The 14,561-nt window shown below is 54.6% G+C and overlaps 5 protein-coding genes across 5 annotated transcripts; 1 reads left to right on the top strand and 4 right to left on the bottom strand.

Moving 5' to 3' along the window:
- Positions 1 to 161: 161 nt before the first annotated feature.
- On the bottom strand, positions 162 to 1,475 carry J4E83_009883 (uncharacterized protein; the record flags this gene model as incomplete). The annotated part of the gene is made up of 2 exons (XM_049336768.1): positions 162 to 856; positions 1,427 to 1,475. 2 exons carry the CDS (start codon positions 1,473 to 1,475, stop codon positions 162 to 164), a joined length of 744 nt encoding a protein of 247 aa, XP_049184050.1.
- Positions 1,476 to 2,110: 635 nt separating this feature from the next.
- Positions 2,111 to 2,911, bottom strand: J4E83_009884 (uncharacterized protein; the record flags this gene model as incomplete). The annotated part of the gene is made up of 2 exons (XM_049336769.1): positions 2,111 to 2,768; positions 2,904 to 2,911. 2 exons carry the CDS (start codon positions 2,909 to 2,911, stop codon positions 2,111 to 2,113), a joined length of 666 nt encoding a protein of 221 aa, XP_049184051.1.
- A 274-nt stretch (positions 2,912 to 3,185) lies between these two features.
- J4E83_009885 (uncharacterized protein) lies at positions 3,186 to 3,815 on the bottom strand (the record flags this gene model as incomplete). The annotated part of the gene is made up of 1 exon (XM_049336770.1): positions 3,186 to 3,815. The coding sequence occupies one exon, from the start codon at positions 3,813 to 3,815 to the stop codon at positions 3,186 to 3,188; it is 630 nt and encodes a 209-aa protein (XP_049184052.1).
- A 497-nt stretch (positions 3,816 to 4,312) lies between these two features.
- NPR3 (Nitrogen permease regulator 3) lies at positions 4,313 to 6,859 on the top strand (the record flags this gene model as incomplete). The annotated part of the gene is made up of 1 exon (XM_049336771.1): positions 4,313 to 6,859. One exon carries the CDS (start codon positions 4,313 to 4,315, stop codon positions 6,857 to 6,859), a length of 2,547 nt encoding a protein of 848 aa, XP_049184053.1.
- A 1,511-nt stretch (positions 6,860 to 8,370) lies between these two features.
- On the bottom strand, positions 8,371 to 11,795 carry J4E83_009887 (uncharacterized protein; the record flags this gene model as incomplete). The annotated part of the gene is made up of 2 exons (XM_049336772.1): positions 8,371 to 9,915; positions 9,966 to 11,795. The coding sequence occupies 2 exons, from the start codon at positions 11,793 to 11,795 to the stop codon at positions 8,371 to 8,373; spliced, it is 3,375 nt and encodes a 1,124-aa protein (XP_049184054.1).
- Positions 11,796 to 14,561: the final 2,766 nt, after the last annotated feature.

Below are 14,561 nucleotides of genomic sequence, written 5' to 3' on the forward strand. Positions count from 1 at the left end.
ATACAGCAAATCGAGCGGTAGAGGTTGTTGCACTACGAGACAACCTCACCTTGTCGAATCTTCGAATCTTCCAAAAGCAAATACACTAATCATCGAGGTGGTTGGCGCATTCCTCAAGTAAATGGTTTGGAATCGTCATGTCGCATGCTTTGGCGCACCATCTACATGCGCATCACCAGCGCAGCGAAAGCTCCCAACGCCACGCCTGGTGTTGACAGCGACCACCTCCCAGCACCAGCCTGCATATTCTCGAACGGGCTACCGTTGCCGTTGGCCGGCGGAGGATCTGTCTCTTCCGACCCCGATGCCGACGATGTCTGCGTAAAGGAGGCGCCTGGTGTCGGCACCGGAGCGGAAGGCTGGGCAGAGGGGCTAGGCGATGAGGTGCCCGTAGACATGGGCGTGCCACCAGCCACAGTCGACGTGACGATGCTGCCGGTACTAATCTGCGTCGGGCCCATGACTATAGGCACGATTATCTGCAGCGTGTTGCCGTCGCCATCGGTCGACGTCTTTGTTATAGTCGTGCTGATTGCGCTGGTCAGATCAGCGCCAGCGTCGTCATGGTCGGCGGTTTGGGTCGTGGTGGTGGTGGGCTTGGGTGCGGCGGGCGCAGGCTTGGTTGTTGGGGCTGCGTGCGTGGGTTTCGGAGGGTCGGCTGCGGCGGTGCTCGACACAGCAGCGTAGGCGTCTTCCACCACCTCAGCTGGTATCGTGCAGCCGATGGCATCGCAGTAGAGTTCTAGCGGTCCGAGGACGAGTTCGATGTCCGATTCGTCGGCTTTGCATGAGGATACGGCGCACGCGACTGCGCTGGAGAGGTACGAGGTGCTGCTTTCGCTGGTTTGACATATGCCTGGAGCCACATCAGTCCGTGGTGCGGTGAAGTGCGATAGTGTTGAACTCACATTTCCTATAACTGCACCCGTCGTCTGTGTTCCCGAAGCAGTCCCGCCAACACTGCGGGAGACTCTGCAGCCACCAGTCGCGATGCGCAGCAACACCCCGCGCGAAGACGTGCGCGAACAACAGCCATGTCCCAATAGACGCCCACATGATCATACAGTTCGTAACGAGCGACGGAGGTGAGTGTAGTGAGGCAAGACAACCTCAGGACTGCCGCCGCAGCCTTAAGGAGACGTCCATCCCTCTGCGCCTACCACTCTCGCGTCTGTACTCGGTAATGTCGCATGGCGAGTGGCGTCTGCACCCTTTCCACATCACCGTCAGCTGGAGCCAACCAGTCGCGTGGCATGGATCGTCGCCGTCATCGTGTTTCCCCCGCTTGTGTTTCAGGTCGGGTGCACATCCAGGCGAGGGGGGAACTCTGCTCGCCTGGCTTCTTACTATCGTCGCAGACACGCATTGCAATGTCATGCCTTCTGATCACTTTTGACGATTATCACTATACACAAGAGGTAACTACGACAGAGTTTCCAGCCACGCAAGATTTGCGGCGTTATCGATCGCGGCATGATATGCGTCGAGGCTGACGGTGGCGACTTCTGCACCGTTCTTTTTACTCGTATCGACGACTCCAGCTGTCAATATATCGAAAAGGTGTCGTTGCGGAGCTGGAGAGTTGATCATTTACCACATGGTATTTAATCTCATGTACAGCAAGTTCCTATGCGGGAATACGACATCTCTGGCTAGGCCAACGCTCGCTGCGTTGTCCCTGATAGTGTGCGCGTAGCTAAAGTCAAAGTAGGATCACGGGCCCCTTGGTGTTCAGTCATCACAAACGTCAACACTGTCTACTGAGATATCGACCGCAATGGTTGATCAGGCCTGATACTTGCGACTTGAACAAGCGCTCCGACGGGTTTCATGCAAACAGGGAGAAGAGGCAGGTCTGCGGGTGTGTACTTCAAGTCGCATAGCAGACATTGCTCTTTGAGCAAAAAGCAGACCTGTAATGGCAGTTTTGTGTCGTATTCCATCGCGCCGTTCATGCGACAGACTCAAATATACCCCTGTGTTACCAGAATCGTAGTGACATTGCATCCTGTTGACTTCGATGTCTCTCGCGCATATCTTCGATTCTATGTCGTTGCTATGTCACTAGACTTTTAGCTCTTAGCAATCCATTCGATGCAGCTACATCACCTCATCCCTTCGTCTTCAGCCTCTTCATCACGAAATCCGGAGGCGCCGGTCTGCTCGCCTTCTTAAACACCTCTTCCCACAAGTCATCGAGTTTACCCTTCATCTGCAGATATTCTTCCTGCCTCACCCAAACAGCATACTCAATCACTCTCAAAAACGTTCTCTCACCTCCCAGCAGCGCATATCTGCTCAGCTGAAGCGGCACAGCCCAATGCTCCAAATTCACCCAGTCGTGAACCAGGAACTTGTACGCGGTATGCACCGCTACCGCAACAAGCGTTGCATCACTCATCTCTGGTCGATAACATGATCTGGAAGTGGGATAGGGTATAGGGAGAGTGATGAGTTCGCTTCCATCCTCATCTGAGATAGCGTATTCGTACTTACCCTCGTCTTCACGCTGGGACGTAGAAGAAGACGCTATACGGTAGCGGAGCAGGAGGCATAAGGCGAGGGGGATGGTATCGGGGCTAGCGTGGTCAGCTTTGTCAAAGTCCATGTTGAGGAATTGGAGTAGGCCTTGGCACACGGTTGTCATGAATTGCGTGGGGCGTAGAGTGTCGCTATTGGGGTTGATGTGTTGGGTTTTGCCGCTGTCCGTTGACGATGGACGGAGCGTAGACTCTACGACGTCGAGTGGGGCATGTAGGATGAATGTGCTGAGACGAGCAAGGAAAGACGATGTGTAAGGCTGGGGCGGAACGAGATAGTAGTCGACGGTGTTAGAAGACAGTTGTGGAGCCATGTCGATCCAGGCGCGGGTGTCTTGTTAGCAAAGGCTGTCAGTCAACTACGCGCACATGGGGAAGAGAAAGAGAGTAGAATGAAACGCATTTCTTGAGGGCATACGCGATTCGTATTGTGAAAGCAGGGTCGTGAATCTGCACTATGGCAATAGTTACTATTGACTACGGTGTATCAAGCCTGCTGGCTGTGACAATGTTCTCACAACGCATATTGGCTCTGTGCTGTCTCAATGTCGCACGAGGGAGCGCTTGCAAGACACCTAATCATAATCAGATCGTAATGAGATCGTCGCTACGTCCACTTTCGATTACCAGAGTAGCTTCAAGCCGTCAAAAGAGAACGTCATCCTGATCCTCAAGCAACATCTCCCACACGATCTCGAACCTACCCACGAACTCCTTGAAGTCAGCCTCATGTACCCACGTCCTAAAGTCCAGGTCCTTCAAGAACGCAATCTCAGCGCCTTGAATGTCTGCGTATTGTCTACCCATGACGTCGGCCCACGCCTTTGGCGACACCCTACTGTCGCAAAGGTTCCCATACGCAGTCTTGATAGCTGCAGCAAGCCTAAGACTCTCCTCGTGCGTCTGCGAGTGGCACACCCCATCGCGCGTCAAGACCCTGAACTTCAGAAGGAGAAAGAGGGCACACGGAATGACGTCCTTACTCACCGCCCATCTTTGACTTCCGTTTTTTAGCCAGTTTGATACGCGCGTGCACGTTCTGGTCATCAGGTAGCCGGGCTCGATTCGTAGATCCGATGGGTTGATAAGGGTGAGGAGTGCTCTGAGGTCGGCTTCAGTTGCGGCGGACATGATGTTGTATAAGAGATCCGGGGGTACACTAGTGATGAAGCCTGCGAGTTTGGTCAAGTCCTCGTCTAAGTAGTATTGCGTTATGTCTGCGGTGGGCACACTGCCTGGATTTGTACGCGGAGTAAATGGAGGCGAGGTCCGCATGGTTGGCATTTCCTCAGTTTGGTAGTAACTTGTCGCTGTGTGGTAAGACTGTACAATACGTGAATGAACCCGGAGAAGAGAACTTATTACGTGAATTGGGGATTGTCTACTCTACTCTAGTACTTTGGAAGAACCTTGTAGCGCTTGAAGTCATTGTATATCGAACCAGTCCGCGAGTGTACACAGTGCATCCTGGTTCATTCGTTCGTCGAACGAGACGCCGATGGTCATTAGTGGAATGGCCGAGCCCTATAGCTATCTGTGCCTGTCTTTCTCCTTGTCGCTCGCTGTAATTCTATGAAGACACTCTTTGGATTCACCGGTTTGCTGGATCGCGTACCACAAAGGGAGGATTGGCGCCTTGATGTTGCGCTCGTACCTCGGCCTGCATGGTGCTGGTTGATGGTGGTGAAAGTGCTGTCTGCTTTGGGCTAGATCTCCCGGCGCTCCGCAGCTTCTTTCCCCGCATGCTGCACCTGCCCGTCCTCCACTCTCCAATGGCTGTCCCGCTGCCACCTGCTTCCAACCTCCACGCCATCCTCCTCGTCACCAAGTCGCGGTCACTCGGCCCCCGACTCGTCTTCCACTACCCACCGCTGTCACCGTCAGCAGCCGCACTCGCCGCCGCGAAAGACCCGGCCTGGTTTCGGCACGACACGTCAACAGCCAGCGTCGATTCGCGCAGCTCCGATAGCGAATGGGACAGCAGCACCGACTCGGACGACGATAATGACATCGAGATAGGCAGTCGAACCAGCGGCGGTCGCGCATCGGGGAGGACCCTGACCGGCCGCGTGAGCGACAAGTCCAAGCTGGGATCGGGGCTATGGGGCAAGCAGGAGACCATCGACGAGGAAGATGCGGACGACGACAACGACCAGGACGGTAATGGGCATCGGGGCAAGGGCGGAGACCACGACTGGGACACCGTGCTGGGCTTCAAGATGGATGCGCTGGAGAAGATGTTGAGCCCGAGCAAAGAATACAACAAGAGGCGCTTCGAGCTTGGCGTTGAGAGCATCGTCTTTCTCGGCGCACCTATGTTTGTAAGGGACGACGGGCTCTGGAAGAAGGCGAAGCGGAAGAAGAAGAAGCGTTCAGATCAACAGAAGCTCGAAGATGGCGATCTGGTCAAAAATCTCACGAGCGCAAGCGACGACGACGATGCGAATTCACTCGAACCGTCGACCGAACCCGTCCCAGGATTCGAGCCAGGCTATGGCCATGACTCCATGTCCAGTGGACCGTCGGAGGCTGGATCAGATGCACGCAGCAACTCGACGAGCCTTGACATCAACAACCCGGACATGACCATGTTCAACGTCGTCTTCGTGCTGAACCCGCCCGCGCTGGAATACCAACAACGCGTCAAGGAGATGTACGAAAACGTCACGCGCAAGTATGCAAAAGCACTCAAGTACGAAGAAGCGCGGTTCCAGTACGTGTGGAAGGAATCCAAGCGCATCATCGACATCAAGCAGCGCGCAAAAGAGACGAACGAATCGCTCACTGCGACATGGCGCAAGATTGTCAGCACGTCGCCGCTGGCCAAATCTATTGCTATAATGTTCGATGCGATATCGCACGACAAGATAGCCCACATCCACTTCGATGCGACGTTCAACACATCCTTCCAGATCCCACAGGCCGATTCCACTCCCTACCTCCCCACCGCCATCGAGCCCCAGATGCCAGGTCTATGGCTCACGACCTCGAACGTCATACTTGAAGACGACGATGCGCCTATGACACAGCATGCCGCCTTGCTGCTTTTGGAGGATGCCGAAGTGCTGATCAAAGACCTGGGCGGTGATACCGGTGGCAACGCCGCAGCCATCGCATTCTACATACGCAACATCATACCCACCAAGTCGCTGCTCAAGATCTCGAAGAAACACAACATATCCGCGCACGATATGGAGTACATAGCAAGCCATCTTGTCTACTGGCGGCGGGCACGTCTCGTCGCTCCGCTATCGCCACGCGACACATACATCGTCAGTCCAAACGCCGACATGACTGTTCTTCCGGCTGCGATCTCGGTATATGCGCAGCGCTTCCCCACGTTGCCTACGCTGCCTAAAGTACTGAGCATGCTCTCCGGTACACCTCGGCCGTACAGGAACTTCATTCCCACCGCCGAACATCGCGAAGCCTACATGGAGATTCTAGCGTGGCTCATGCGCGGCGGCTGGGTGACACAGCTGCGCACATTCGCTTGGGTGCGCGTAACGCCTGAGATCAAAGCGCAAGTCGCAGCAGAGATGGAGCGCGAAGAGCGTATCAAGAAAGCTGAGGAGGCGCGCAGAGAGTTAATGAGCGACAACGACTCGGTGGCGGATAGTCTTCTCTCCGACAAGCGAAGCAGCTTGCTTTCGCTAAACTCCGCGAGAACTTCATCGCCTTTGCGCCGCACGCGCAGGGATGCCGATGAGGAGATGGAGAGCAGCACGATACTGAGCCCACGACTCGGATCGACCGCTATGTCGCGTAGCGTGTCTGCGCGCACGAGTTCGGATGCCGGGAGTACGAGCAGTCAACGCACAACCATTGCGCTTACGCCATCACAGAGAGCGGAGTCGCCATCTCATCTCGGGCTTCGAGATGTTAAGCCCCATCGTCCGTCGCCTCTGCATCTCAAGCCAACCTCCCCATCTCCATCGCGCAACTCGATAGTCTCGCCCACATCTCCGGTAGAGAAGCTGGCCCCACCCGACCCATCGTCCTTCGCACCCACCACCATCCTATCTCCGCAAAAAGCATCGTCGATAGAAGCGCGATGGCTCGATAAGATCGCCCAAACGTTCGAAGAGACGGCAATCATCTCGACGAATCCCAGTCCGCCGAAACACGCAGATGGCGCGCTGGGTGGCGTAACCGGTAAAGAGCTGCGAGAGAGCTGGCCGATGCTGCTCAGGCATCTGGATGGTAAGCATGCGATCGAGGATGTGTCGGCTAGAGAGGGCATCAAGCGGAAGCGGGTCGCGGTGCTGTTTAATGCGGTCAAGGAGAGAGGCTGGCTGGTTATTGCGCGGCATTGGTGAGTTGGTGGATGATGCGGTGGTGATGCTTGATTCGATACCCATGTGTTGGTTGGTTCTGAACCGTAGTCCTCCCAACCCACTTCATTCCACAGACGAGCCAACATCCCAGGGCCTACGTTGACGTGGGGCTCGCTACTTCGCGCGTTTTTATCTTGATGTAGGCTGCAGCCTACATCAGTTCAAGGAAAAAAGTGGACACCCTGGAGCCTACGTTGACGTTGGCGTATCTACTTCGCATGATTTCAACTTGATGTAGGCTGCACGCCTCTCTCTACTTTGTTTCTTGCATAATGCGAACCCTCTGCTTCTTTCGCGCAACAACATGCTCGCCTGAACCATAGTTCTGAGATTCATATCCACCGGTAACATTAGTATCGCGCGTAATCCCATAGTCGAGCCTCGAGTACTTCCCTTTGGAAGCAACACCACGCAAAGCTCAACCATGGCTTGGCTTTCTGTGGAAGTTTCTGCTGCTATGCGAATACTTCATATATAACACATCCCTCCTCTATCTTCTCTCTTACTATCTTACTATCTACGAAAGCAAAGTCTACTCCATAACAGCTTTCCGCACCACTTCAAAGTCAAACTACTACCAAACCAAACCACCACCAAAATGCGCGGCCTCTTCATCACCCTCCCCTTGGCCCTAGCCTCCGTTGCCTTCGCCGGCCCCATTTCGGTCCCGACTCCTGCGGCGCCGTCAACCCCTGACTTTACGGCGATGCCGCGCATGACCGCCGCCTCCGTTGTCGTCGCCGCCGCCCCGGCTCCCACCACCACCGCCGCCGCCCCCATCGTCACCGCAACCCACACGACGCTCATGACGATGACGATGGCGTCCGACCTCGAGCCCCGCAAGCACAAGAACAACCACCACCAGCATGACAAGGACCACTACGGCTACGGCGGCTGTTCCGAGTACTGGGACGGGAGGCTGATTACGAATTGTCCGAGTGTGATTGCTACTACGTGAGTCCTTCCCTACCTGTCATCCAAGCCGAAATAGGTTTTGGTCTATGGGTTTTGGTCATTAGATTTAGAAGTTAACGAGATATTGTAGGCTGGACTACCATGGCACGCATCCGCTTATCACGTTGGATGGGGGTAGGCCTGAATCCTGATTGCGAGGGGAGGTATGGGGGGGTATGAGAATTGGGAGGGGAGGCATGGGGGGAAGAAGACTATGGTGTGAAAGTGTGAGTAGGGGGGCTTTGGTCACGGTTGGATGTATGAGGGTTATAGAGAAGGAGATTTGCGCTTGGGTTTAGGAGATGATGGACGGCGGCTGCCGTGCTGTCTTGAGGGGGGGATATTTTCATAGTGTTTCGTCATTCCTGTATCGAGATAATCAGGTTATCACTTTTGACTGTTTCACTGTGACAAGATGTTCAGCACAACAAAAAGCTAGACGTACCATCAAGATGACATTACGTTCACAAACAACCACCGCTATGCGAAGATACCCATGTACAGAACGTCGCGTCTACATCCCACCATACAACAATCATCTACGACGCAGTAACAAGCACATAACTCGTGATGGCATCCATCCTCTCCTTGGTCAACTTCAACCCCACCTTCAGCAACTCAGTCGCAACCTCTTGATCCTTCCTTTCCAACTCGTTATACTTCTCGCGCGTGAGCAGCCAAGCAACGGAATCATTCTCCGCGGCCACCGTGCCAGTGCGATCGGTCTCGGAGAAGAACGGCAGCTCGCCGCATGTAGTACCGGGTAGAATGACTTCGAAGAAACTACCCTGGTCGAGCTCGTATTCCGTGCGCAGACGGCCCTTCTCCAAGATGTAGAAGCCGTCTGGGTCGTCGCCGCGGGAGTAGAGGACGGTACCGGCGGGATACTCTTTGCGCTCGAAGTAGGGTGCGACGGCTTGCCAGAAGTCTTCGTTCTTGGTCGAGACGTCTTCGAAGGTTTGAAGGATGATCTTGAGCGGCTGAGCAAAGTTGCGCCATCGCGAAGGAGCAACTTGTGTGGTTTGGGTGGTGCTTAACGAAGTAGTGTCGGGGATGGAAAGAGAGTCTTCGCCGCTCTCGCGCATGGTGGATCGAGCTGCGATAAGTCTAGCGCCGCGTCGGGGCGATGAGAAAACAGGGTTGAGAGAGCTGGCGCCGAAAGATGTGGGCGTGCCACCAGTAGCGATTGGTTCGTTGGGGGAGGCACCCTTGGATCCGGAGATGCTCATCGGTGGTGTAGTTTGTGGCTTTGTCGCATGGCGGTTCCAGTGCTTGTGAAAGACTTCTAGCAACTCGTTCTCGCAGGATTCAAGCGCGGTGTTCAGGTCCTCGAAGACTTGTGGTGGTGGACACTCCTCATCGCCGTCTTCGTCCAGCAGACCGACGTTCTGCAGGGCTCGGCCAACTGGATCAGCGAAGGAGACTCCAGAGATGATCATCTTAACGTTCTTGGTGTTCAGGATACGGTTGATGCGCTGGAAACCTTCGGAGCTGGAAAAGTCAACGTCCAAGACGTGCGTAAAGTCGACGATGATGAAGCTGATGGGGTTCTTCTCAAAATGGTCGTCGTCGATCAAAGAGCGCATGTACTCTTCCACGGAAACGATAGTTCCAAAGAACAAGAACCCGCCTAGCTTGATGGCGCGGATCTGACCTCGCACCTTATTGAGATAACGAGAGTCTGATCGTGGGCGACGAACAGTGGACTCTGCGATCATGCCGCTGTATGTTCCTCGAATGGCTGAATGACGGGAGCTTTGCACCACGTAGCTGACGCACGCAAGAACGATGCCGACGAAGATGCCGACAACGAAGTCATGTACGCCCATGATGAGTACAATAGCCAGGATGGTCAGGTATTCGAGCTTGTGACATTTGCCAAAGGTATCCCAGAGAGCTTCCTTCATGAGATCGATACCCAGGAGGAAGATGAGTGCGCCGACGAGGCAGATCGGGATGTAGCCGACCATGGCTGGGCCCGCGACCCAGACGGCGGTTGTTGCAAAGGCTAGCATGATACCTGCAGTTCGGCTGTTACCACCGTTGTCGACGAACATGACACTGTTGGCGTATACGAGGTAGTTCTAGGACTCTGTTAGTGACGGATTGTGAGGACGTGTCGGGATTGTCCTACCTGGATACTACCCAAGCAACCAGAGAGGGTGTTGGAGATACCGTGAGCGATGAGCTCTCGGTTGACATCAAGATTGTCCTCCCGCACCGCGGCACCAAGAGCGGGGACGTTGATGGGAACGTGAATAATGCCAAAGAATGAAAGGGCGAACATGGTGGGGATAGTGCTGACAAGCGCCGCTCCATCTATACTGCCAAATTTGAAGTAAGAGTAGAATCTGTAAAACTTGACACCGGCTTCTGGCGTCTCGAAGATCCAACCTGCGTTGCGCACAGGCTCAAGGTCCTTGTGCATAATGCCCTTGACAATGATGTAGAAGACAGCAAATACAGTAATGAAGAAAGCGGGTAGAACGAAGGGGCTCTTGGACAGACGCCGGAGGATCATGATGGTGATTGCAAGGGCAAGCGGTAGTGTCCACAGGTACCAGGTGTCGCCGGAGAATAGCTTCTGGAGGGTCGCAAGATCATAGTTGAGGTTACCCTCGAGGCGGGCGGAGACCTCGATTCCAGTGACAACCAGGAAGAAACCCACACCTCCGATGCAGCCGATCAGAATGTGTCTTGGGAAGAAGCTGACGAGGTTGCCCAGCTTGAAGGCTCCGAGGGCGAGGAAAATGAGACCGGTCAGGATAGAACTCAGACAGTAAGAAACGATGGTAGTGGCTATGATGGCCTCCGGTGGCTTGCCTTCCATCTGGTTCATGATGGAGTAAGCCATTTTGTGGAAGAAGGGCACGACCTCGATCATCTCAGATCCAACACCTCCTTTGAACACGGAAAGACCCAGGGAATAGCAGAGTTGGGAGACAATGCAGCTCACGAAGAAGATGGAAATACCGTCCGGGCCGGTGTTGCTGAAGATGGGCGCACCGAGCGGAAACAGAATGTAGCCATAGGACAGCGCATCTAGGAGGTTGAGAAGCAGACCGAGGAATACAGCCGACGTGATCTGAACACTGCCGAGAGCGCTCGAGATGAGAGCATCCTTGGTGTAGTTCTTGGGGTTGGTTAGAGATGCGCTCACGTCCAGTAGGTGTCCCCGTCCAGCAGCAAATGTTTGTTTGACGCGTTGAGGCAGGCGCGACTTGGAGTGTGGTGTCCACGAGTGGCTCTCGGATGGCTTCTGCTTTTGTTGCGGGTCCGGGCGCGAAAGTCTGGTCTGAGGCAGCAGAGGCGTGCGCTCGGTATCTTCGACAACTACACCCGGAACGTGTGAGCTGCCCGGTGTCTTCTTCGCGCTCTGTGACGTCGCTCCCGGCAGCTTGGGGCTGAAGAAGCCCTTATCGGCCTGTTGTGGCCCGATAACGGTATCGGGCGTTTCGGCTTCGCTGTCCTCCTCGATGGTGTCGGTCCAGCGACCCGTGTCTATCGAGGCGCGCCCCTCGTCGTTATCGGACAGTATGCCCGCATGTCTCCCGGAGAACGTTTCGGGGTCAGCGAAGCTGTGGCGCTGGGGTCGGTCCTGGTAGTCTTCGGCTTCGAGGGCATACGAGGCCAATTGGGAGCTCCTCTCTCGCACGCCTTGGGACGAGTACTGTGGGGTATCTACGCGGCAGTCAGTGGCTGCCCATAGATGAGGCTTGGGGTAGGTACCGGCAAACCCGTGCGAGGTCTGATGCGCGAAGGAGCGGATGGGATTGCGCGTGTAGGAGCCCGAGAGAGGGCCCCCAGCGATTGAATTCCCTCTTATCCGACGTGGGAGGGACTGGCTGCCCTGCTCGGCGTGCGAGGCATCGTGGGCGAAGTCGGCTTCGTTGACGGCGTCGCTGGTGAAGGGAAGCTGCTGCTCTGCTGCGGGCGAGTCGCGCGAGAACAGACGGGACGGCATGGCGCCTGATTAGGAATATCTAGGTATCGTCTAACGTTCAAAACTCAGCGACGCATCGCCAGACCCGCGGAAGTTTAAGTGGAGAAGTCCAGGCGGGATCCAAACTTGGAAGTGGAGGGCTGCTACCGGGAGCTAGGCGGCGCTGGAGGCGGGTTCGACAATGCCTCAAACAGTGTCGACGTGACGCGACAAAGGTGCGCCTTTGAGTGAAATTGGCGCCGTCGCCGGAGATCAGACATGATGGTGAAAGGCCGTCGGGTGCAGGGATTGCGCGGCTTGTCGGAAGCATGGGGCGCGCAGCTGCTAAAATTTCCTTCACCACCAAGTGAATCGAGACCTGAGCTCGGTGGACGTCACCGGCCGCTAGCCACTCGCCCTTTCCCCTTCCATGCTGCCCAATTCCCAATCCAGCATCCCTCCTCCCCGCATCTGCAACCTGCATCATCTCCAATTCACCCGTCGCTTGATTTCAGTTCTCAACGACGCGATATGGCGTCAACCGTCTCCGACATGTGATCATCGCCGTTGCAACAGTCGCCGTTGTCGCTGCCCTCGCTAAAGCACCTCAGCCAATCCGCGACGAATCCCACACGTTCATGCATCGCGGAGCGCACCGCGCAGTCCTGCAGGTGGATCCGCTTTCGTCATGCGAATTGTCAAAATCCATCCTCACGAGTCAGAATACCCTCCGTCTGAATTCTCTTCTTCGAGTTTGCGCAAAAGAGTTGGATGAGTATTGGTCATGCTTACTTGCACGATAAGAGATTGCGGTTCCGCGCCTTCCAACGTAAGCGGCCATCGTTATATGCCCGTCGCCGGCAAGGAAAAACCGTCCCGAACAACCCGAATGCTCCTTCCTGGCTATATCCACGTCCCTCAACAACCCCGCGCCAATGTCAGTCAATTGCATATACAGTACCGGCACGGTGGTCCTCATGCGTGGACCTCTAATACAGGTTTACACCTCCGCAGAATCCCTGATCTTCTTAGACAACTGCTTTACGTGGACCTCGCATAAGAACGTACGACAATGACCTCCACAACCAATGCAGATCTAATGAATCCCCTCATTGTTGCGACAGCGTGCGTGCTGGAGCCGGCACCTCATCCGATGGAAGCTCGCTCGGTAGTTCCGGCAGCTGTTAGCTGAGTGAAAATGTAGGTACGCAGGCTTTCCTGACCAGATTTGCCGAATATTGACAACCTCTGTCCCTGATCTGGGTGTTGAGTGTAGACCCTTGCATCTCTTCCACATTTTTTGATACCGATGCTTCCTCGTACCCTGACGCTCTCCGCGCGAAGATATGTCACACAAGCAGAATGTTTCGAACCGCCGCTTGTGCATATGCGGAGAGTACCGACCCCTTATTTGGCCCCTTCCCAAAGAGAGTGAAAGACCCGACTCTCTTAAAGCTGCAGACGTCTGGTGTATTGACGAAGTTTACTATGCAGATCCCCGCCAACATTCCGACTGGGTCATCATCGGAACCATCATATCGCAGGAGCACGAGCAGTTGAACATCAACCACGTTCTGATCGCAGTAACATTCTTTCTCCGTATCGTCAATGTGGACCTCGAAAAGCTCGGGCCTCTCTTCATCGATTCGTACATCCGCCAAAGAAGGCCAAATACCCCTGTTCATGGTACACCAGGCCAATTCGTTCTCCTCCGAATAGCGAACGCTGGCTGGGAGGAGTCTGCATTCCATGAACAATAATCCGACTTCTCCCATGTGCGATGTTAACATACGGATCTCCCTGACTGCGGCCAATTCTTCTGGAGCGCTGAAATTGGCAGGTCTCAGCGATGAGATAGGATATACAAAATCTATCGTGCTAGCCCAACTCCAAGTAGGTGCGCGCCATTCCGTGGAACTTCGACTCAGTTGGATCGGTTCCCAACACATGTCCTCGACGATACGTGATTCCCACAAACCAGCGACTAAGCGATCATTCAGAACCTGTCCGACTTCTTCCGCTATGCCAGTCAATGCCACTAGAACATCCGACTCCTTAGTCAATTCGTACCCGGAGTATCTTCCCAGGAATTGACACCACAATCGATAGACCTGGTCTGACGTCGGGATACTGTCATTGCTGCTGGTTGTAAACATTCGATCCAGGTCGGTTTTAACAGCAGGAACTGGCGATCGGACGTCGTATAGCAGCCTTTTGAGCGTATTGGGATCGAACCATGGTCTAACGAAGCCAGGACTGACGTTGGTCTTGGTAGAACTTTCACTTGTGAAAGCCGTGCAGCACTCCCAGAAAAGCAAGGCTTGCGTGAAATGCAAGATTCGTGGTGAAAGGAAACGCTCTTGAGCGACCCACGCCCTTTTATTCAGGGGCGAGTGATCGATGATGTCGGTCGGCATGACTGAATGGAATCCGAACACATATTGACCCGGGGTAGGCCATTTGGGTGAGTCCTGGGCATCAGACCACGTAGCTACAACCGTGACTGGCGTCAGTTCCTGGACATCCCGGTCAAAGAAGAGACCATAGTCTCCGGAAGGGGAGGCAGTCGCTGCAATGCAGAATTCTGATTTGCTGTATACGTCGCGCATACGGGCTGCTTCCGAAGCCCAATCGCTAAGATCGTCTTGGAAGATACATCTTCATAAAGTCAGCAGTAATAGCCATATTGTTGAGGGCGAAAGCCTTACAAAGAGTCAATCCAAATGTATTGGATCTGATATTTGCGTGTGACGGTAATTGCGTCCTGAAATGTCTTGGATAACAGGGACCATGGGATTTCCTCTTCAA

This window comes from Alternaria metachromatica (genome assembly GCF_023757995.1).
Source record: "Alternaria metachromatica strain BMP 0045 chromosome Unknown scaffold_38, whole genome shotgun sequence".
Lineage (NCBI taxonomy): Eukaryota > Fungi > Ascomycota > Dothideomycetes > Pleosporales > Pleosporaceae > Alternaria > Alternaria metachromatica.